The 21,751-nt window shown below is 43.0% G+C and overlaps 2 protein-coding genes across 2 annotated transcripts; one reads left to right on the forward strand and one right to left on the reverse strand.

Moving 5' to 3' along the window:
• Positions 1-5,554: 5,554 nt before the first annotated feature.
• LOC134790449 (uncharacterized) lies at positions 5,555-10,345 on the reverse strand. The gene is made up of 7 exons (XM_063761256.1): positions 10,223-10,345; positions 9,929-10,144; positions 9,201-9,366; positions 8,231-8,361; positions 7,529-7,643; positions 6,874-7,093; positions 5,555-5,867 (listed from the first exon to the last, which is right to left on the reverse strand). Exons 1-7 carry the CDS (start codon positions 10,237-10,239, stop codon positions 5,689-5,691), a joined length of 1,044 nt encoding a protein of 347 aa, XP_063617326.1. The 5' UTR covers positions 10,240-10,345; the 3' UTR covers positions 5,555-5,688.
• Positions 10,346-10,843: 498 nt separating this feature from the next.
• LOC134790415 (uncharacterized) lies at positions 10,844-21,555 on the forward strand. The gene is made up of 4 exons (XM_063761181.1): positions 10,844-11,201; positions 15,394-15,505; positions 17,015-17,193; positions 19,823-21,555. Exons 1-4 carry the CDS (start codon positions 11,095-11,097, stop codon positions 20,130-20,132), a joined length of 708 nt encoding a protein of 235 aa, XP_063617251.1. The 5' UTR covers positions 10,844-11,094; the 3' UTR covers positions 20,133-21,555.
• The last annotated feature ends 196 nt before the right edge of the window (positions 21,556-21,751 follow it).

Here is a 21,751-nt window from a genome sequence, read left to right on the forward strand (position 1 = left end):
AGGCTCTCTCTGCTCGCGCAGCTTCTACCTCGGCGCGGGATCCGCCCGCCACGTCGCCGGATCCGGTGCCGGCACCCGACCAGGCACCGGGGGCGCCGCGGGTAGATCTCAGTGCCGACGAGGAGGAGTTCGCGCAGAGTGTGGGTAGTACAGCCAATGAGCAACTGAGGAGGACTCTGGACGAGGCGATTACGCGGTACCGCTCCACACCCGATACTAGGCCACGATTACCACGTTTGCCTATGAATAGACACAATCTAGCGCTAATGGGAGCCCTAAACGCTTTACTAGAGCCATATTTGCGGACTAGTAAAGATTTAGATGATACGCACGCGATCATGTATTGCGGAGCCATCGCGGCGTGCCGTGTTGCACGAGTCAAGTTTCCGGACTCTGAACGTGCACCTAGGACCGCCGGAGGTGCCCCCGCATGGCAAATACGAATCGAGCGACGTATCAGCTCTTTTAGGACTCTTATCGCAAAGCTGATCTGCTTCAGGGGGGGCAACAATCGCCCCCGAGTAATGCGCTTTGTAAACCAGGCATTCGTGGGGACGGATATCAGGCCCCGCGACTACATGGCCAACGTTACGGAGCGCATCGACTTTCTAAAGCAGAAAGTCTATGCATGGGCAAACCGTATTCGCCGCTACAGAGAGCGTGTGGACCGATTCCAGCAGAATCGTCTTTTCCAGAGTGACCAAAGGAAGATGTACCGAAAGTGGGAGGAAACCAACCTTCGTGCATCCGACTCGCGGCCACCGGATGCTACTGTCATGAATGACTTCTGGCGTAGCATCTGGTCGGTGCCTGTCGGACACACCGAGGGGAGTTGGATGAGTGTTGTCGAGCGTGAGTGCGAGTCCATTGAACCTATGGGGGCAGTCACCATCAGCCCCGATGACGTAAGTTGTGCCATCCGCACGGCCCAGAACTGGAAAAGTCCTGGGCCGGATGGATTGCACAACTTCTGGCTAAAATGGTTCCGATGCTCGCACTCCTACTTAGCAGCACAATTTCAACAAGCCCTCGAACTTGGTTCTCTCCCACCTTCCTTAACAACTGGTGTCACCTTCCTGCTCTATAAGTCCGGTAGTACCACGGAAGCGAAGAACTACAGACCCATCACATGCTTGCCTACGCTCTACAAGCTCCTTACATCCATTTTGAGAGCAAAAATCAACGCGCACATTGTCGCAAACAATATTTTGGCCTCTGCTCAAAATGGATGTAGGGTTGGGTCCCGTGGTACTAAAGAGCTCCTCCTCATAGACATGACCATCTGCCAACAAATCCGGCGGACCAAGGGGGCCCTCTCAGCCGCTTGGATTGACTACAAGAAGGCCTATGATTCGGTGCCTCATTCATGGCTGGGGAGGGTCTTAGAGCTGTACAAAGTTGATGCAGCTTTGAGAGCCTTCCTAAGCGCGTGTATGGGGCAGTGGACCACAGTCCTTCGTCAACCAGGAGGCGGAGATGACCGCCCTGGCCCGCAGGATTTTATAAGGATTAAGCGAGGAATCTTTCAGGGCGACAGTCTGAGTCCCCTGTGGTTCTGCCTAGCTTTGAATCCCCTCAGCACCCTGCTGAAGGATTTGGGACTAGGTTGCCGGCTTCGGAGAGAGGGTGTAGTCATTTCTCACCTTCTGTACATGGATGACCTCAAATTATTTGCACCAAATAGCCAAGACTTGTTGGAGCTACTGAAAACCACGGACGTCTTCAGTAGTGCCATCCACATGGAGTTTGGTGTCGATAAATGTGCGGTTATGCATATACAGCGGGGGAAGGTTGTAAATTCAACAAATTTACAACTCTCTGAGACAATGTCTTTCAGATCTATCTCTGAATCAGAAACCTATAAATACCTTGGTATGTCACAGTCGTTGGGTATTGAGGACGAGGGTATTAGACGGTCGGTGAAGGAGCGCTTTTTCAGTCGGCTCACAAAAGTCCTTAACAGTCTTTTGTCAGGAGGCAACAAAGTGCGCGCCTTCAACGCCTGGGTAATGCCCCTACTCACATACTCCTTTGGCATACTAAGGTGGACTCAGACCGAGCTGGACGCCCTGGATCGGAGGGTCCGGTCACTGCTCACCACACATCGCATGCTACACCCACGCTCGTCAGTTATGAGATTGTACATCCCACGGAAGTGTGGAGGCCGAGGCTTCCTAAACGCCAAGGATCTCCACAACCGCGAGGTGTACAATCTCAGGAATTATTTCCTTAACAACGAGTGTGGGATGCATCGTGATGTGGTGGCAGTAGACAGGAACCTCACGCCGCTCTCCTTGGCAAACGAGAACTGGCGCAAACCTGTGGTACTAAGTACTGCGGATCGCAAGGCGGCATGGGAGAGTAAGGCGCTACACGGGCGGTTCTACAAGGCCCTCACGGGACCCGATGTGGACCTGCTCGCGTCGGTGAACTGGTTACGATTCGGGGACCTCTTCGGAGAAACCGAGGGTTTTGCCTGTGCAATTGCGGACGAAGTGATGATGACGAACAACTATCGGAAATATATCCTGAAGGACGGTACGGTCGACATTTGTCGGGCATGCCGCCGTCCCGGAGAGTCACTCAGGCATATCATTTCCGGTTGTTCTCATCTTGCTAACGGTGAGTACTTGCACAGACATAATCTCGTAGCCAGGATTATTCACCAGCAACTTGCTCTTCTATACGGCCTTGTGGACCGCGAAGTACCGTACTACAAGTACTTACCTGCGCCTGTTCTCGAGAATGGTCGTGCCACGCTCTATTGGGATCGATCTATCATCACTGACAGGACTATTGTCGCCAATAAGCCTGACATCGTGCTGATAGACCGATCGCAGCGCCGGGCCGTGCTCGCCGACGTCACCATCCCCCATGATGAGAATCTCGTGAAGGCCGAGAAGGACAAGTCCAGCAAGTACCTAGACTTAGCTCACGAGATTACCGCCATGTGGGATGTTGACTCGACGATCATTGTTCCGATAGTTGTGTCAGCGAACGGTCTCATAGCGAAGAGTCTCGACCAACACCTAGAGAGACTCTCGCTGGGTGGTTGGATCAAGGGTCAGATGCAGAAGGCGGTAATATTGGACACGGCGCGTATAGTACGTCGGTTCCTCACTCTGCGGCCCTGACCACCGGCAGCTTGGGCCAAGCTCCGCTGCCGGCGGCACCCTAGGTTAGGTTTTTTATAATGTGTTTATATGTATTTTTTATTGTTTTGTAAGTGTTTTTTTATATTTTACTTTTATATTCATATTATAACAAACCTAACTTAAGACGAAAAATAAATAAAGAGAATAATAATAATAATAATATCGATCTATCATCAATTGGGATCGATCTATCATCACAGACAGGACTATTGTAGCCAATAAGCCTGACATTGTGATAATAGATCGATCGCAACGTCGGGCCGTGCTCGTTGACATCACCATCCCCCATGATGAGAATCTCGTGAAGGCCGAGAAGGACAAGTCCAGTAAGTACCTAGACTTGGCTCACGAGATAACCGCCATGTGGGATGTTGATTCGACGATCATTGTCCCGATAGTCGTTTCAGTGAACGGTCTAATAGCGAAGAGTCTCGACCAACATCTTGAGAGACTCTCGCTAGGTGGTTGGATCAAGGGTCAGATGCAGAAGGCGGTGATCTTGGACACGGCGCGGATAGTCCGCCGGTTCCTCTCTCTGCAGCCCTGACCACCGGTAGCTTGGGCCTTGCCCCGCTGCTGGCGGTACCCTAGGTTAGGTTTTTTATAATGTGCTTATATGTTTTTTTTTTTATCGTTTTGTAAGTGTTTTTATATTTTACTTTTATATTCATATTATAAAAACCCTAACTTAAGACGGAAAATAAATAAAGAGAATAATAATTCAGCCTATATACGTCCCACTGCTGGGCACAGGCCTCCTCTCATGTGCGAGAGGGCTTGGGCTATAGTCCCCACGCTAGCCCAATGCGGATTGGGGACATACACACACATACTTTATAAAAATATGTGTACCCTAAATGGTTAAAAAAAAAGTTGGTTAGGTACTATTTGACACTGAAGTTTATAAAAATATCATGAATTCATGAATGCCTGGTTGTCAATATGAATACAATTTTCACATGAAAAGATAATACTTAAATTATTTCACACCGCACTGTGAATCATGATGATTGATGACTATTTCACTGTACTGTACAATATTATGTTTCACCACATTAATAATAATGGCTAAATTTTTGGCTGAATCAGTCTTGAAAATGAATCTATTACATTTGATCAAAATGGCAAGACTAAGTTTTGAGGTATATGTAGTTGGCTTGAGGATTACAAATGTTATTTATCACCTTTTAATGTAATAAGTAGAAACATGTACCATTATGTATGACGTGTTTATGATTGTGGCTATGTGCCGCCAGACGGGCGCCACTGTCACGTACACAAGCAATATACAGTGGGCGCAGCACGGTTCCATTTTGATCGTCTATCACTATGCGCGTCCCTTTCGCACTTACATACTTGTTAGAACGTGACAGGCATGATGACAAGGGATAAAAACGCGACCGTGCTAAGCCGCCAGGCCACAAAGTGACAACCGTTATGCATTGCTGGTAGATGAGATTGTAGTAGGTATACTATAATTGTAGTTTCAGACCAACTTGTAAGAGGTAGTTTAATCAATGCCAATATTGGAGTGGAGTGTAATTAATATTTTTAAATAAATATTCTCACATAAATAAATATTGCACACACTAAGATGATTGGCTTCATATTTCCTCCTTAAGAAATATGTAGGTACCTACCTTATACCGGCCGTTTTTGTTTATTCTCTCGCGATGATAGTATTTACGCTATTACTATCATCACTATTTACTGAGAATGTATTACGGCTCTTATAGTGAGCAAGCAAGACAGGGCTATAGATATATGTAGCATTTTCTCTTGCCTCCATTCCAAACCCACACTCAATACATATAGGTAATTAAAAAAAAGTTATTTTCTAGGCTATAAGTACTATGAATTCAGCAAGCTATTTACAGTTAAACTAAATATAAATATAATTTATCTTTAATGCTACAGTATAACAATAATTATGGATGGGGCAAGCTCTCAATATTAAAATTCGTATTGTCTTAAATAAATTAACACAACAAGTATCATATCTTACTAACGGCTTTTTACCACAAATGGAAGCCCGGACCCCAAGCTTGAGAATGAATCCCAAGGTGGTCCAAACCTTGACGTCCAAAAACTGTTTTAGATTCCTCACGTCGTGGGCTATAAGAATATACCCCATGCATGTTCGCAGATTTTTCGTAGTTTCGAGCATGGTATAATAATATACTCCGCCTGGTACTCCATTCCCGTCTTTTCTAGGTCACCTAACTGACACGGGCCTACGTCATCATGCGACAGCGCTATATGATAATATGCGATAGCGCTATATATAGCGGCCATGTTGTTGTGACGTAGGCCCGTGTCACTCTGGGAATGGAAGACCATGTTTTATTAGACTATGGTTTCGAGTTATGATTTTTTTAACTAAAGAAAAGTAAATGTGATGCGAATAACAGGTAACACCGGAATTTTGTTACCTTACCCAAATGCGGGAATCTTTTCCATCATATCCTTAATTATATACATATAAGTATATTAATTTGTCCATGGAGGTAGGGGGACACGGTACATGTCACCGCTAAAGTTTGCTATACATCGGTAGACTTGTACTCCTACAATACCACTGGCAGAACAGTTTTACTATGCAAGCGGCTGTGTAAGCAATGCCTAGTACCAGGAGAACAAGGTATCCGAAAAGGTAGAGGAATCGCTGCGGCGACCAGAACACGGTGTAGCGCAGACGCGTATTGTTGTAATCTGAAAATGTGAAAAAAATATATATTTGTAACTATGTATATTACAATTAGAAACAACGCTTTGACATTGACTATCAGTTTTGTGTTGTGTTGTGATGGCTGCTAACCGGCTGTTAAAGTTAAAGGTACAAATTAAAACTTGTGTTTAGAGTCTGTGCGGAAAGACAAAAGTCGTGAAATGTAGGGGTTAGGGAATAATGCAATTAGGGAATAAAATAACCGGCCGAACTTCATAACCGGTTTCGGTTACGGTTATGCCCGAAAAATAACCGAATATCGGTTGCGGTTATTTTCAACAAAAAATGATTAATTTACAATGAAGTCATTAAAAAAATACGAAAATAAAGGTACAGTATTAGGGAATGTGAGTATAAGTCTTCGTTTTTTAATAAAACACAGAAAATACAGTAAAAGTAAAATATGACCTTGGACGTGATACAATATTCAATACAAATATTTCATAAATAAGGGAAGTAAATTTGGTATATTTTCATTATTAAAGTACACGAATGACAAAAAATATAGTCACAGACGTCACAGCCAAAAAAAAACAGGATTTTGTAGTCATTAGATGATAAAAACGTAGAATTTAAGTCATAAATAAATAACCGAAAATAACCGTAACCGGTTATTCGAGTTTCCAATATTCGGTTATGAAATTTTGTCAAAATATTCGGTTATAACCGATTATTTCGGTTAGGGTTATAACCGATTTGCATTCCCTAGGTCCAATAGATCTCTTACCGCACAGACCCCAGTGACTGTTCAACAACACCTCTCCATTATAGGTAAATTAAATAGGGTGAAAAGGGGGTGGAAAAGAGAAAATGAATTGCCTGTTAAATAATTAGTGTAAGCAATTAAGCATAATATGCTCAAAATTATTGCCATTACATTTTATCCGGGCGCTATACTTAATCTAACTGCTGGAACTAATTCCACGCAGACGAAGTCGCAGGCAAAAGCTAGTAACTAACTAATAAGAAGAACTTTCTTCTAATACATACCTAAAACCGCCGCACCATATCCAATCTTGCTTGTCCCCATCCTATACGAACAGGTCGGGACATATATCTCATACACATCCCCCCCAAACCCTATGTCCAGTATTTCGTTCCCGTAGAACTGATGTATCTTGCTTTGTTCAAATCTCTGCGTTTGCGTCGTGTATTTAGATTCGTGGTCGTGTGCGCAGAAGAATATGTCTAGGTGGGTGTGCTTGTTTACCTGAGGAAGTGTAAATCATTTTAATATAGATACATCACGTGTTTTTGAGCGGCTAAGTTTAATTACTAACTAACTTTTCTTAAAACAATCAATACAGATTGAGTCCCAAATTAAGCAGAATTTTTACAACATAGGTATTTCCAAAAATAAAGTAGCCCATATAGCAAACAGTAGTCCTAACTCAGCTTATCAAAAGCGGTTCAGTAGTTTAGGGTGGTTCCACCTGTCCAATTTATTTGTCCAATGTGTATTTTGTCTCATAGTTTGCTTATTAAGAGAGTGAGACGCAATGAAATTGGATCAATATATTAGACAGATGGAATACCACCCTTAGCATAAGATTTATTCGGGTAATTCCTACTACTACAGAATGTCGGCTAATTCCGAAAATCACTCATAATTCCATTATGTGGAGTTCATTTTTGGTTAATTTACCTCTGCAATAAAGGCGTGTCGTATCAGCAGCGGATAGTGCGAGACAGCTATCTTGAAATTATCGTCTGTCTCGTTCTCGGGCAGTTTGGGGAACGCATGCGTGATGGCGTTTATCCTGCCAATCAAATATTTTATTTTAAAGTCAGAAAGCTCATTATATTATGTCGAACTGCGTATTGGACGTACAGCTAACAAATCCAACTTACAGAGGCATGGCACACTGCATCCAATTCGCAGATCACGTCGCTATAATACGCGCATAGCGTTGTCTCGCTTAAACTTCGGAGCGACGTGCTAATCGGACGCAGTGTGCCATCCCCCACAACCATACTCTTTTCATTCATCTTTTAAAATTATGGCTTCAGCCCAGTGGGACTATTTGTTGTTTAGTACAAGACAGTGTACGGTGATTTTATTAGTTCTTGTAAAGCCATAGCTGGACTTTACAAGTAGCACGTGGACTACCGGCCGTTGACTCCAAAATGGTGGTTAAAGGCTTTCAAGATTAATTCTCCATTCACTGCACACTACCACATTAGTTTACTGTATAATAAGCCATCGATATTACACTTTAAACAATATTAATGAGCAAAATACAAAGAAATTAATCGCGCCGCGTGACTATCAAGATGGCGCTCGAACCGGAAGTCCCAACCATACTCTAGATGTAAGAAATCTAAGTCTCAAAATAAATCAAAGTACCTGTAGAATGATATGTCTTTAACCGCAACTATAGGTGGCTGAGCAAACACCTTGTGAAACAACTTCACTTTATCCCACTTGATTGGCTCATTCTCTCCTCCAATGTCATTGTCTCCTGGTACCCAGATTTGCTGTAAGGAAACAATTTTCTAGTTAATTATTTTATTTCTAGTTTTAATATTGTATTATTATGATTATTCCTTTAAAATTAACATCAAAAAATTATAGACTTCATAAAAAAAAAAAATTGCTAGTTTAGAACAGAACATGGTTTCAGTTTAACACTTTCAGTGCCAAGTGCCCAATTTCCAATACAAAATGAACACGCATACATGTTCTTGGCAATTAATGTGTAGGGTTGAAAACCTGATATACTCCTAATAGTCCTAATAAAATATTCGAAAATCTGAACTTCTTTTTCAATGTATATATTTTTTATATTTCTTTTAAAAGTACTTTGACAAAACCTCAGGTTAGTGAGGTGGGACATAGCGAGAAGGTGCATGACTATTTATTTACTTATACACCGTGTTTTTATTGAATTCCGTTAACTTCGGGGTATGGTTACGTTTAAGAGAACTAAATGGCATAGTTAATTAAAAAAAAATATATCAATGTTATTTCGAACATTGATCGACCGAGATTGTACTTAAGTTTAGTAGCAAATGTATGAACTCATTCTAAACACTAATCAATATGTAAACCGGCCCTAAGGCAAGTGTACACGCTTGTAGAGGACTTATAGGAAAAAAATAAATTATTGATTATCTTCAAAATGGAGTTAATTAGAATATCGGTGTCTTTGAGAAAGTTACTTGATTTAAGCTCAGGAATGCACCCTTGAAATTAACGGAAATAAAAAAAAACAGTGTATTGTCAAACTTTCATTATTTACAATTTAGCACTTGTAAAAGCCTGTTGCATATGATTTATCATATTTATATATGAAAGGTAGAATTTTCAATCTTACATGTACAGGATAAGGTATGTTGTCAAATATATCAGACAGCCTCTTGATATAGTGCGAATATTGTTCTGTGTTAGCTATGGATCCTTCATCCATCAGGTCTCCGAGATACACCAAAACTTCTGGTTCAAAGTGACGGACAACTCTTGAAAATGTCATCTGTACAAATCTGAAACATGATAAGATATTACTAACCCTTTTCCAGGCCACACCAATCTACATGTTTTTCCCAAAAAATCCAAATATATTCCAATTTAATCAGCTTTGATGAATAATTGGAAGAAAAGTCACATTTTCCGAAAGTGCAATTAAATTTGAACCTTAAAGCAGGATGCTAAAGTTGAAATTCCATTGGCGCGCATGTGGTCGATAAATCATACTATGCCTGGAAAAGAGTTACAATATCACTGTATGCATGGAGTAGTGAGTCTCTCAAGGTCAAAAGGATCTTGTAGAAAATTGCAGGGCTAGACCAGGAATTTTAATAGGCAGAAATCACAGACTGGGAATGGTTGCAGTGCAAACTCACCTCTAAATCCGAAGCTTAGGAGCCTGACAGAGCAAAAAGAAGATAGCCCATAGTCAATTCAAACCATTGGGCTCTTGATTTGCTTTTAAGGGTAAAGTACGCGCTCGATAAGGCAGGAGTGGACGCTTTGGCCACCATATGCAACTTGTGCTTATAGGCTAAACCACCTTTAATATTGTTTACTAGTAGATCCACAACTCACCTGTCACTATCCCAGTTAAAAAGGTAGCTCAAAGGCGGCGGCACCGCTAATTCACCCTGTATCTGCGGATCGGCGATGAAAAGTATCTTCGTACAAGTTTTGTCTCCTACTTGGCATTGTAAATTCTGCCATTGGAGTGCTTGGATATAGTACACGATCACTTCACCATACAAAATTGCCCCTAACGCGATCCCCAAGCAGTATTTAACTGCTGTACTGAAATCAAAAACACATACGGTAATTGTTTATCAGTATAATATTTATGGGTAATTTAATTAAAAGTAAGTGCCTTACTTTCTTCTAATGTACATTGATTTTGGATTTTAAAGTCCGTTTTGTTAAAAATATTTATTAAATGACTCTGTGTGTTGATAAATTATGGTAAATTCGAGGTAAATTCTTTTTCATACACAAATTACAAATTTGAAGTAATAAATAAAGTAGAACCAAAGCTCCACAGGTTCTAACGTTTCGTTAACATGCTTTGTTTTGTAATGTCAAGTTAATTTATTTTGCCCTTTTTTTATGAAAATATCAATTCGATCCGGACAGCTTTAACAATTTATTAAAATAATTGATTGATGAGTTAGTTATTTTTAGTTAAAGTTAAAGAAACATGTTACAAGAAACGGACGTTGAATATGTAATCGATTCTGTCGAGTAACAAAACGTGATTTTGACATTTCAGTTTGGTCGCGTTCAATAATAAAATTTAAATTTTAAATCTTGACATTAAATATGCATAAAATTTAAATTGCTCAATTAACTTAATCGAATACATCAATTTCTTTTATTTCTCCGCTCTCATGTATAAAGGAATGAATAAATAAATATTATTACTGATTTTCCAATTATATATATAGTTTTCTTTATTTCTTTGCTTTATGTTAATTTTTTTGAATGTACCGACAACAAAAACATTTGAACGCTTCTCTTTCCGGCGAATTGACAGGTCAGCTTCAAGCCACTTTTTAGCTTCTCGAGTAGAGTATTTAGTTTTATTTTGTGTTATCATTTAATTTGATTATTAAAATGTATATGTTTATAGACGCAATAGAGCTATTAGATGAATTATAAGTGCACTTACAGTGTTACATAAACTAGCGCTCGGCGGTCCCGATGCATACAACGACATAATACGTCAGTGAATAAATGGTGGCTAGATAATGGATGTGGATGCGCCGAACATATTGAAGCGGTGCAGCAGCGCACCGTTGATCAATGAGGTGGCATCGACGGCTGCGACATCGCCCACGACAACTACAACGCCTAGGTAAAGCTTCGCCTTCTATAGCGGTATGTGGCGGACCACTGCCTATTTTTGACAGCTACTGAGGTCGGCCGTGGGTGCCGCGCCGTATCGAGCGCTCGCACGGGCGCGGCGGTGACTGCGTCGTGTTGTTTATATCATTTAGCAAACAGTCATCAGTTTGCAGTATCATATTGCAGCAACATGCATGATGATTGCAGCTAGTTGGCTGTCATTGGGGGCACAGGGAGCATTTATTATTTAGAGGTAAGTGCATTGCTTCAGTATCTTACATGTTTCATGCAGTATGTAGTTAGATTAGCTTGCCATTTTCAAGCTGTAATACTTCTAACCATTACTAATATGCTTTTTTGAGTAGAACAAGTGTCAAATAGTAGCCCCACCTATTTTTGTTTTGATACTTTGATGACAAATTGAAGTGTTATCCTGCACTTCCTTCAATTCTCTTATTTTGTCATTTATTTCTTTCTATCCCTAAAGGTGGTTTTACTGAACACATACATGGTAAATACATATAGGAAGTAGGCATAAACTGTAGGGGGCAGCACAGCAGCCCATTGTTTATAGGCGCAAAGTGTGAATGTCAAGTTTAAGTTTCCAATTTAGGCCACAAGATGGGAGAATCTACAACACACAAGGAAGCATGCATGCACAGGAGGCATCACCTGCTTTGGCGTGAAGTGTCAATATCAATTTTAAGTTTCCAATTTAAGCAACAAGATGGCAGCCAGCCCTCCAACATGCATGGTCCTAATAGTAAAAATAAGTAATTTGATTTTATTGTTTCATGTAATATGACTAGCGAGTTGCTATGATAAGTGTGTTGTTAGTAACAACACTGACCTTACCTTTATGAAAGTAAAAGTGGTTCAATAAAAGTGATAAGATATCAGATATGTTACCTTGTGCCAACAACTTTAACACTTTTGCCAGGCGTGGCTCACTCCGCGATTTCGTCGCTTTGCTAGTGCTAGTATAGCTAAAAGTACATCCGTTCGGCCCCAATTTTGGGGTTTGCCATAAGCCGCGCGTGGCGCTGTCGCCCCCAAGCGGCCATATCTGTGCTGATCGTAACAGACGCGTTCTGTTAGAGTGAATCTTCTGTACCTATATTTATTCTGTGCTTTCGGTGCCGGGCGCCCCATTTCAAGTACAAAATGAACATATATTCTTCAAAGTGAATGTGTTAACTAGAATCAACCAATTGTGTGTTCCATGTGTGCATGACAGTGGCACCTCCTGGCTGCTATGGGACACATTATTTATGAATAGTTGACAAATTTCAATATATGAAAATTCTACATTATTGTCATGTTTAGTGTGATGCATTTAGATATGACCTGAACATTTGCTCTGGCCTAGTGGATAGTTAACCTGCCTATGAATCTGATGGTCCTGGGTTCGAATCCCGATAAGGGCATTTATTTGTGTATTGAGCCCAGATATTTGTTCCTGAGTCATGGGTGTTTTAACGTATTTAAGTATTTATATATTATGTACCTATATTGTTGTCTGAGTACCTACAACACTGAGCTTACTGTGGGGCTTAATCAATTTGTTTAAGAATTTCCAATATTTAAGGACAATTTTAATATTTATTTATGACTAAACCGTAAGTGCAAACTACAGACAGACACATTTTATGTTTTACTCTCTGACAGCAATTTTTTTTTATAAATCAATAATTGTGTATAGTGTGTAGCTTTCAAATAGAGCTCGACGGCTAATCCTATTGTATTGTTAAGTAAAACCGCACATGCTACTTACCTGCAAAAAAGGGTCTTAATTATTCTATTTGGCACCTGAGCGCGGGCTAGTCCAACGCTCAAAAAACCAGTGGAGGTGCGCTCTCCGATAACGCGTCTTTGTTACGCATCTCGATGACACATTTTAGACTGGTTCTGTAGCGTTCGACTCGCCGGCACTCAGTAACCGAAGTACGTATTTTTTATGCAGGTGGTTGTGGCACGTGGCACGAGCGGTTTTACTTAACAATAGACAATAGGATTAGCCGTCGAGCTCTGTTTGAAAGCTACACACTATAGTATATTTTATTTTTGTTTTGAATCAATACAAGTGCTTTTAGTGCTGAATGTATAAAGAACACATTTCATTGTGTGTGTTATCTATACTTGATGCTTATAAAGAATTTCCTTGCAATTGTTCTGCTCATTATCTTAACGAACCTGGTATAAAAACAAGCCCTGATATTATTGCAAGTTATCTGCTCCATGAACAGATTACAATGGCATTTGCCTCCTGTCTCAAGTAACAAGCCTGCCAACACAAGATTATTGATATCTTGTTTGCAATGCTATCTTATGCTGAAACTGTGGGCCTAGCACATGATTGGCGCGACAGTATCTCGCGGCAAGATAGACTACCCTTCTTCTTTTTCTAACTATCACTACACCTTATAAAACAAAGTCCCCCGCCGCGTCTGTCTTTTTGTGTGTTTGTTCGCGATAAACTCAAAAACTGAACGGGTTTTCATGCGATTTTCACCTATCAATAGCGATTCTTGAGGAAGGTTTAGGTGTATAGTTTGCTAACCCGTGCGAAGCCGGGGCGGGTCGCTAGTATGTTAATAAAAGAGGGACGGGTAGTCTATCTTGCTGCGAGATACTGACGCCCCAATCATGTGCTAGCCCGGCTGTGATAAGTTATGCAAAGAATGAACAGACTTTAAAATATTAGGCTGCTTTGAAATGCCTTGTTCTTGACACAGTCCCCAGAATATCGAGAGTATCCTTACAACTGGGCATTCTACTAAAATTAATAAATGTCAACATTCGTATTTTTGGGTGTTTCTCCATGGCGCAAAAACGGCTAAACGGATTTCGATGAAATTTCAACGCAGATATTTTTAGGGTTCCGTACCCAAAGGGTAAAAACGGGACCCTATTACTAAGACTACGCTGTCCGTCCGTCCGTCTGTCACCAGGCTGTATCTCATGAACCGTGATAGTTAGGCAGTTGAAATTTTCACAGATGATGTGTTTCTGTTGCCGCTATAACAACAAATACTAAAAAGTACGGAACCCTCGGTGGGCGAGTCCGACTCGCACTTGTCCGGTTTTTTAGTTTGTGCAATAAAGTTTAAATAAATGAATAGATGCGGTAAAAAGTGGCTGTAAATGGTTGACATTCCACTTTCAAATAGGATGTCGTGTCGAATCTTGGTTTTTACCAATAACTTTTCCGCATTCGTTATCCTTGTTGAGACATCTCTTCCTTTTTTCTTAACCCACGTGTACCTGCACTACCTACCTATACTGCAATTAACAGTGCAATTTTATACACTTGGCGCCACGCCACGCACGCAACACACTTCACTACTAAGCAAAGGTCGAAGTTTACTAGCAAAAACACGGCTGATACGTCGTTTTGTATCTATTAATGTGAACAAAACTCGCTAGCTCTTATGGTGATGGCGTAAAGGCTATAATGGATTGTTTATTTGCATTTAGAATGTCGAAACGTTTTGGTACTTTTATGTGATCAGAATGGATATAAAATGTATATACGTGGAGTTTTTTATTCTCTTCGACAAGCGTTTTTTTTGTGTATTCCGTCACTTTTGACTGCTCTGCAGACTTTGGTCGGTAGCGGTATTTGGCAAACAGAAAAGCAAATATTTGTTGAAAAACTAACCAGTCTTTCTTGTAAAAATCTGCTAAAGTCATAACCATTCCTTATATACCACAACGTTGGTAAACAAGCGTCCGAAGTGACCACCGCAGCCTATGGACAGTCACAAGCTCTTTTCCAACCCTATTCCAATATTGGCTATGTGCGAAATGCGTATTGGGAGAAATACAAACGACGACAAAAAAACTGTGGGAAAAAATTGTCAGCTAAATAATGTGTGCCACCCTCGCCAGGTTGGTGCTACAGTCATGCTCAGAACGCATACAAGGACAAATACAAGCCCCCTACATTCAACAAATAAGGGCCATCCCACACTAGCGTCTCCCGAGCGGCGCCGTCTAGTGAACTCTATGGCTGCTGCTCGACGCAACGTTGGCGCAGCTGCGCAGCGACGCTATTTTCCATAGCGCTGACTCGACGCCGACACTCAAAAGACGCTAGTGTGGGGTGGCTCTAAACATCTTTGGAAACTTTTGGCTTGGCCGTGTCAGTCGTATTTATCAAAACTAGTTTTCGTACAACATAGGTGTTGTTATTTTTTCAGGAGTACGTCGATCTTCAGCAGCTTCAGCATGTTCTCCAACAACAACCTGAATCTGCGCACGCGGCGGCACAGCGGCAGCTTCAGCCCTTTAGCCACGCCACATAGCCCCAATGTAAGTTCATCACCTTACCGTTTCTCTTTAGAATTTGTTCCAATCCAACCTATTTCCAAGAGTTGGCGCAAGAACTAGAGTCTACAATAGTGATCGCCGTCTGACCTTCCAACCTGACATCCCCAAAGAACAAACACCGATACTCCTTATTACAAAAAGCATAAGGTCCACCCAGGGGCGTATTTACCCTAGGGCCATCCGGGCCATGGCCCGGGGCGCCAACCCCCAGGGGCGGCATATAGGGGCGGCATCGGATCGCATTTTGCTTTTCTTCCTTGACTTCTGGGGCGGCGAAACGTATCAGTTAACAGTGTGGGCGGTGGTATTTTGATTTAATTTAATTTTGTTAACATGGCTGTTTCTATTTTAGACAAGCCGGAGCTTTTTCTTTTATTTATTTTACCCCCTTTCAAAACAGCCGTGTTACAACGTAGATATAAATGGTTTAGGTGGCCCTATTCGATATATCACACGACTACACTTAATTAGGTACCTATACTTACTTCACTGGCTCAGTGACCCAAAAAGGATTTTAGCCTCTGACACAAGAGAACGCCACTCTGCCCTATTCTGCGCCACTTCACTCCAGTTGGGTGTCCGAAAATTTATCATGATAGGGGTATACCTAGAGTTGAACGGCAGACATAAGATCATTGGATTGGTTATGCTGATGACCTGGGGCTATTGGCTTAAAATAAAAGGGACCTGGAGGCCATGGCTAGAATTGTGGAGCAGGAAGGCGACAAGATAATATAGGTCTCAAAATCAACCACCAGAAGACAGAATATCTCCAAATGAAAAGGACGCGGACAAAGAGGCTATAGTAGCTTATAGAATTCATGTCTATCGAACAGACAAATTGTTTAAAAATCAAAATAGATCTCTAGTTATTACGAATTCGGTCACTATTATTTACAACGTGGTCTCGATATTGACCCAAATTGCCAGTTTCGGAAATAAATGGCGTCGCACAAAACTGTCGTCTGTTTTGCTGACCTGATGACCTCAATTTAACACATGCCTTCTTGGATTTTCGTTAGTTTTATTTTTATTATTCTGTAAAATGTGAATATATGACGAAAGTTTGCATGCACAGGAATTTAGTTCTGTAATCATAAAACTATCATTAGAATAGAATACTCTTTAATGGCACACCTCAGTAAAAATATATAAAAGAGAAAACCTATGGATTAAATGTATTAGAGGCAGACAACAGGCGGTCTTCAATCAATGTGGATATTTTTATTAATAAATTAACAGTATTAAGGTCAAAGTGTATAGTATAACGTATGTTTACATTTAGTTAATAGTGCTACGCAAACAGTCGACACAAAAGTAGCCATATTGGTAAACTGCAGTTAATGTTCTGTTTGCAAAATGCATATAAGCGATGTTTTTGAAAAAAACCTTAGTTCACGTTTTTTACCTAGATAACCTTCTTTTTTGACAAAAGTGCACACCTCCATACATTTCTGGCATGCCTGTAGTAATACTTATATGTTATTTTAGAATTGCTGGGGTCCTCGCGCGCCGCGCGTCAACCAACTGCGCCTCGAGGAGTGCGCCGACGTCAGCAACACGCGGGAGGTCGCTCACGAGAGAGAGGTTCACTCCGCCATGCAACTTGGCCAGTCTTGTGAGGACCTCACGCTGCCAGGCTTGTCCAACTCACCCACTAGAGTCACCAGGTGTGTATACTGATGTTAAGATATCTGAGGCGGTTGATCAAAGGCCAGTCAGCCAAGGAGTGCCGTCAGCAACACGCGGGAGGTCGCTCACGAGAGAGAAGTCCACTCCGCCATGCAACTCGGACAATCGTGTGAAGACCTCACGCTGCCAGGCTTGTCCAACTCACCCACTAGAGTCACCAGGTGTGTATACTGATGTTAGGATATCTGAGGCGGTTGATCAAAGGCCAGTCAGCCAAGGAGTGCCGTCAGCAACACGCGGGAGGTCGCTCACGAGAGAGAGGTTCACTCCGCCATGCAACTTGGCCAGTCTTGTGAGGACCTCACGCTGCCAGGCTTGTCCAACTCACCCACTAGAGTCACCAGGTGTGTATCTGAGGCGGTTGATCAAAGGCCAGTCAGCCAAGGAGTGCCGACAGCAACACGCGGGAGGTCGCTCACGAGAGAGAGGTTCACTCCGCCATGCAACTTGGCCAGTCTTGTGAGGATCTCACGCTGCCAGGCTTGTCCAACTCACCCACTAGAGTCACCAGGTGTGTATCTGAGGCGGTTGATCAAAGGCCAGTCAGCCAAGGAGTGCCGACAGCAACACGCGGGAGGTCGCTCACGAGAGAGAGGTTCACTCCGCCATGCAACTTGGCCAGTCTTGTGAGGACCTCACGCTGCCAGGCTTGTCCAACTCACCCACTAGAGTCACCAGGTGTGTATCTGAGGCGGTTGATCAAAGGCCAGTCAGCCAAGGAGTGCCGACAGCAACACGCGGGAGGTCGCTCACGAGAGAGAGGTTCACTCCGCCATGCAACTTGGCCAGTCTTGTGAGGACCTCACGCTGCCAGGCTTGTCCAACTCACCCACTAGAGTCACCAGGTGTGTATCTGAGGCGGTTGATCAAAGGCCAGTCAGCCAAGGAGTGCCGACAGCAACACGCGGGAGGTCGCTCACGAGAGAGAGGTTCACTCCGCCATGCAACTTGGCCAGTCTTGTGAGGACCTCACGCTGCCAGGCTTGTCCAACTCACCCACTAGAGTCACCAGGTGTGTATCTGAGGCGGTTGATCAAAGGCCAGTCAGCCAAGGAGTGCCGACAGCAACACGCGGGAGGTCGCTCACGAGAGAGGTTCACTCCGCCATGCAACTTGGCCAGTCTTGTGAGGACCTCACGCTGCCAGGCTTGTCCAACTCACCCACTAGAGTCACCAGGTGTGTATCTGAGGCGGTTGATCAAAGGCCAGTCAGCCAAGGAGTGCCGACAGCAACACGCGGGAGGTCGCTCACGAGAGAGAGGTTCACTCCGCCAGGCAACTTGGCCAGTCTTGTGAGGACCTCACGCTGCCAGGCTTGTCCAACTCACCCACTAGAGTCACCAGGTGTGTATACTGATGTTAAGATATCTGAGACGGTTGATCAAAAGCCAGTCAGCCAAGGAGTGCCGTCAGCAACACGCGGGAGGTCGCTCACGAGAGAGAGGTTCACTCCGCCATGCAACTTGGCCAGTCTTGTGAGGACCTCACGCTGCCAGGCTTGTCCAACTCACCCACTAGAGTCACCAGGTGTGTATCTGAGGCGGTTGATCAAAGGCCAGTCAGCCAAGGAGTGCCGACAGCAACACGCGGGAGGTCGCTCACGAGAGAGGTTCACTCCGCCATGCAACTTGGCCAGTCTTGTGAGGACCTCACGCTGCCAGGCTTGTCCAACTCACCCACTAGAGTCACCAGGTGTGTATCTGAGGCGGTTGATCAAAGGCCAGTCAGCCAAGGAGTGCCGACAGCAACACGCGGGAGGTCGCTCACGAGAGAGAGGTTCACTCCGCCAGGCAACTTGGCCAGTCTTGTGAGGACCTCACGCTGCCAGGCTTGTCCAACTCACCCACTAGAGTCACCAGGTGTGTATACTGATGTTAAGATATCTGAGACGGTTGATCAAAAGCCAGTCAGCCAAGGAGTGCCGTCAGCAACACGCGGGAGGTCGCTCACGAGAGAGAAGTCCACTCCGCCATGCAACTCGGACAATCGCGTGAGGACCTCACGCTGCCAGGCTTGTCCAACTCTCCCACCAGGGTCACCAGGTAATGTAGTTAAAAGGTCAATTAGCCAGAAAATGTGTAAACCAAACGCCTGTGAGGTGGGACGTAAATACAAACAACTGCTTGCTATGATATTAGTATAATGCGCTGTCAAATGATACATGTGTAGCCTTATATACTCTAACACTGTATATGTGTGGGTAAGGTGTAGCACACACTACACGCCGATAAGAAACTTATCATTTAATCACACTGGGTTTGAGAATTAAGTGGATCGTAAAAAGGTAAACAGATATTTCAGGTTACAGTAAAAATTAAGGAACGTTTGCGGTCCAGGAAGTTTTTTAATTCAATTTATTAATTTAACACAGTCGTCCTTAAACTACGGCCTGCAAGCCCAAGCCCTAGAAAAGCGTCAAATTTCATACAATTCGGGTTGTGGAAAAGAAGCAACGGCCTGGCTGCGGCCGTCGGTTCAAAAAACTTATAAAAAAATAAGCTTATACAACTTTGATCGAGCTTTTTGTGGGACTCGGTCTATTTGTGTAATAATTGTCTAATTATTATTTAGCTTAGACCTGTTTAATAAATACTCACATTTCCTCAGGTTACCTCAAGTGGTATCCCCGTCCCCCACGCGCAAGTACATGACGCGCCGGAGCCTGTCGCCCATCGCCATCCGCGCCTCCAGCTTCAGCCCCGTCACGCTGCGCAAGCGCCGCGGCGACGAGCCCGACTCCCCCCTCCCCAAGCGCATGTGCGACCGCCTCACCCCCTCCACGCCCGGCACGCCCGGCACACCAGGCACGCCAGGCACCCCCGGCACGCCAGATTCAGACTCGCTGGAGTGCACGTTCCGGCCGGTGTCGCCGCGCGCGCCCATGGGCGAGAATCATAAGAGTGAGAACACTAGCTAATAGATCGTGGGGGCCTGGTGTACGGAATGCGAGACTCGCCCGGCGTGTTTCCAGACGTTGAAACTTGAAAAACAAAACGTAACTACTAATATATTGGAATGTTTTTCTGAAAAGTAAATATAGTGTAAAGACTAGCCAATTTCTAGTATTTTATAGCAAACCATATTCTATTGCTAAATTAATGTAATGGAAACATGCTGGGTTTTATGCATCATATTCAATGCAAACGTATGAACCGATTATAAAAAATACATGATGTACCTATTGTTGATTTGTGAATCTTGGCACAATCGCCGTCAGATACGTCGGAGCGGCCGAGGTGTTCAAAAATATCTGAACACCCACTTGACAATAGAGGCGTGTCCAGATATTTTTGAGCACCTTAACCGCTCGGATATATCTGATGGCGACTGTAACATAACATCTCTGATTTGAAATATACTTATCTCGATTTTGCAATGTTTTAATTATAATTACAATACATTACAATTAAAAAAAGTTTCTGATTGGTTCGTACTTGCATGAATGTTTGCATAAATTCGTCAAATTTCGTAAATTCAGGCGGTGGTAAGGTGTAATATTGTATGGGGTTCTACGCGTTTATCCAATGTTTGTAGGCTAGGACGGCGTATCCTAGGGAGACGGCGTCATTGTGGGGGCATAGACAAATTGATTTCTTTAGGTTTCAGTTTGATTTGGTTTCTGGGTTTTCTACGTAGTTACTTCTGGTACGGGCTGTTCAAAAACTGAAGTTTAAGTCAATAATTTAATTACAGTACCATTTTATACCTTGTCACAGTGATAATAGTAATTATGAGGTCCCTAGCGACTTTCATATTGATTATCACCGTGACAAGGCACGAAATGTACCATGTCAACCTTTTGAAAGACAGACGGTGAAGGTATATGCCGTGCCCGGACGCCAGGCGATCGCCATTATTTAAGCGAAATTGAACTTTACGGAGTCCTGCGTAAGTCCCTATTGCATCGGCGAAGCTGACGGCTGTAGCCGTCGTTGGCGTCCGTGGCAAGACGGCCACAGCCGTCTGTGGCTGTCAAAAGGTTAATGATCCTTCAGAGAGTGATTTTCTTTTATATGTAGAATGGAAAATCATATATTTGCTAATATTTTGTTTTTAATTGTTCTATTCTAAATTGTTTCTCTTGTTTGTCTAGATGTGTAAGCCCCCACGATAGCGTAGTCCCCCAATAATTATCTAGGAAATGTAAAAGTAGCTTTTAGGAAAAACGGGAGCCCTAAATAGCCAAAGCATCCAAAACTTTACTGTATATAGTTAGCCGCGTTGCTATATTGAACGCTCTGTATATAATTTATTGTAAGTATTAGCTGTTATGTTCAAGTATTTCGAAGTCCGTAGGTCGATTCGAATAGTTTTTGTTTATTTCCATACAGGGATCAGAGGGCCTATCACGTTCGACGTGTCGCTCTTGTAAATCCGTACGTAAGTGTGACGGAGGCAACACGGCGAACGTGGTTCGCGGTAGACCCTCAGGAGAATCAAATTGAATGTCGATTTCAGCAGGTTTTTGAGAAAATTATTTTAGGGGATTTTCTGCGAGTTAGAAAACTTGTTGCGTTTGCACACGGTGCATGTAAC

The sequence above is a fragment of the Cydia splendana genome, chromosome 5, assembly GCF_910591565.1.
Source record: "Cydia splendana chromosome 5, ilCydSple1.2, whole genome shotgun sequence".
Classification (NCBI taxonomy): Eukaryota; Metazoa; Arthropoda; class Insecta; order Lepidoptera; family Tortricidae; genus Cydia; species Cydia splendana.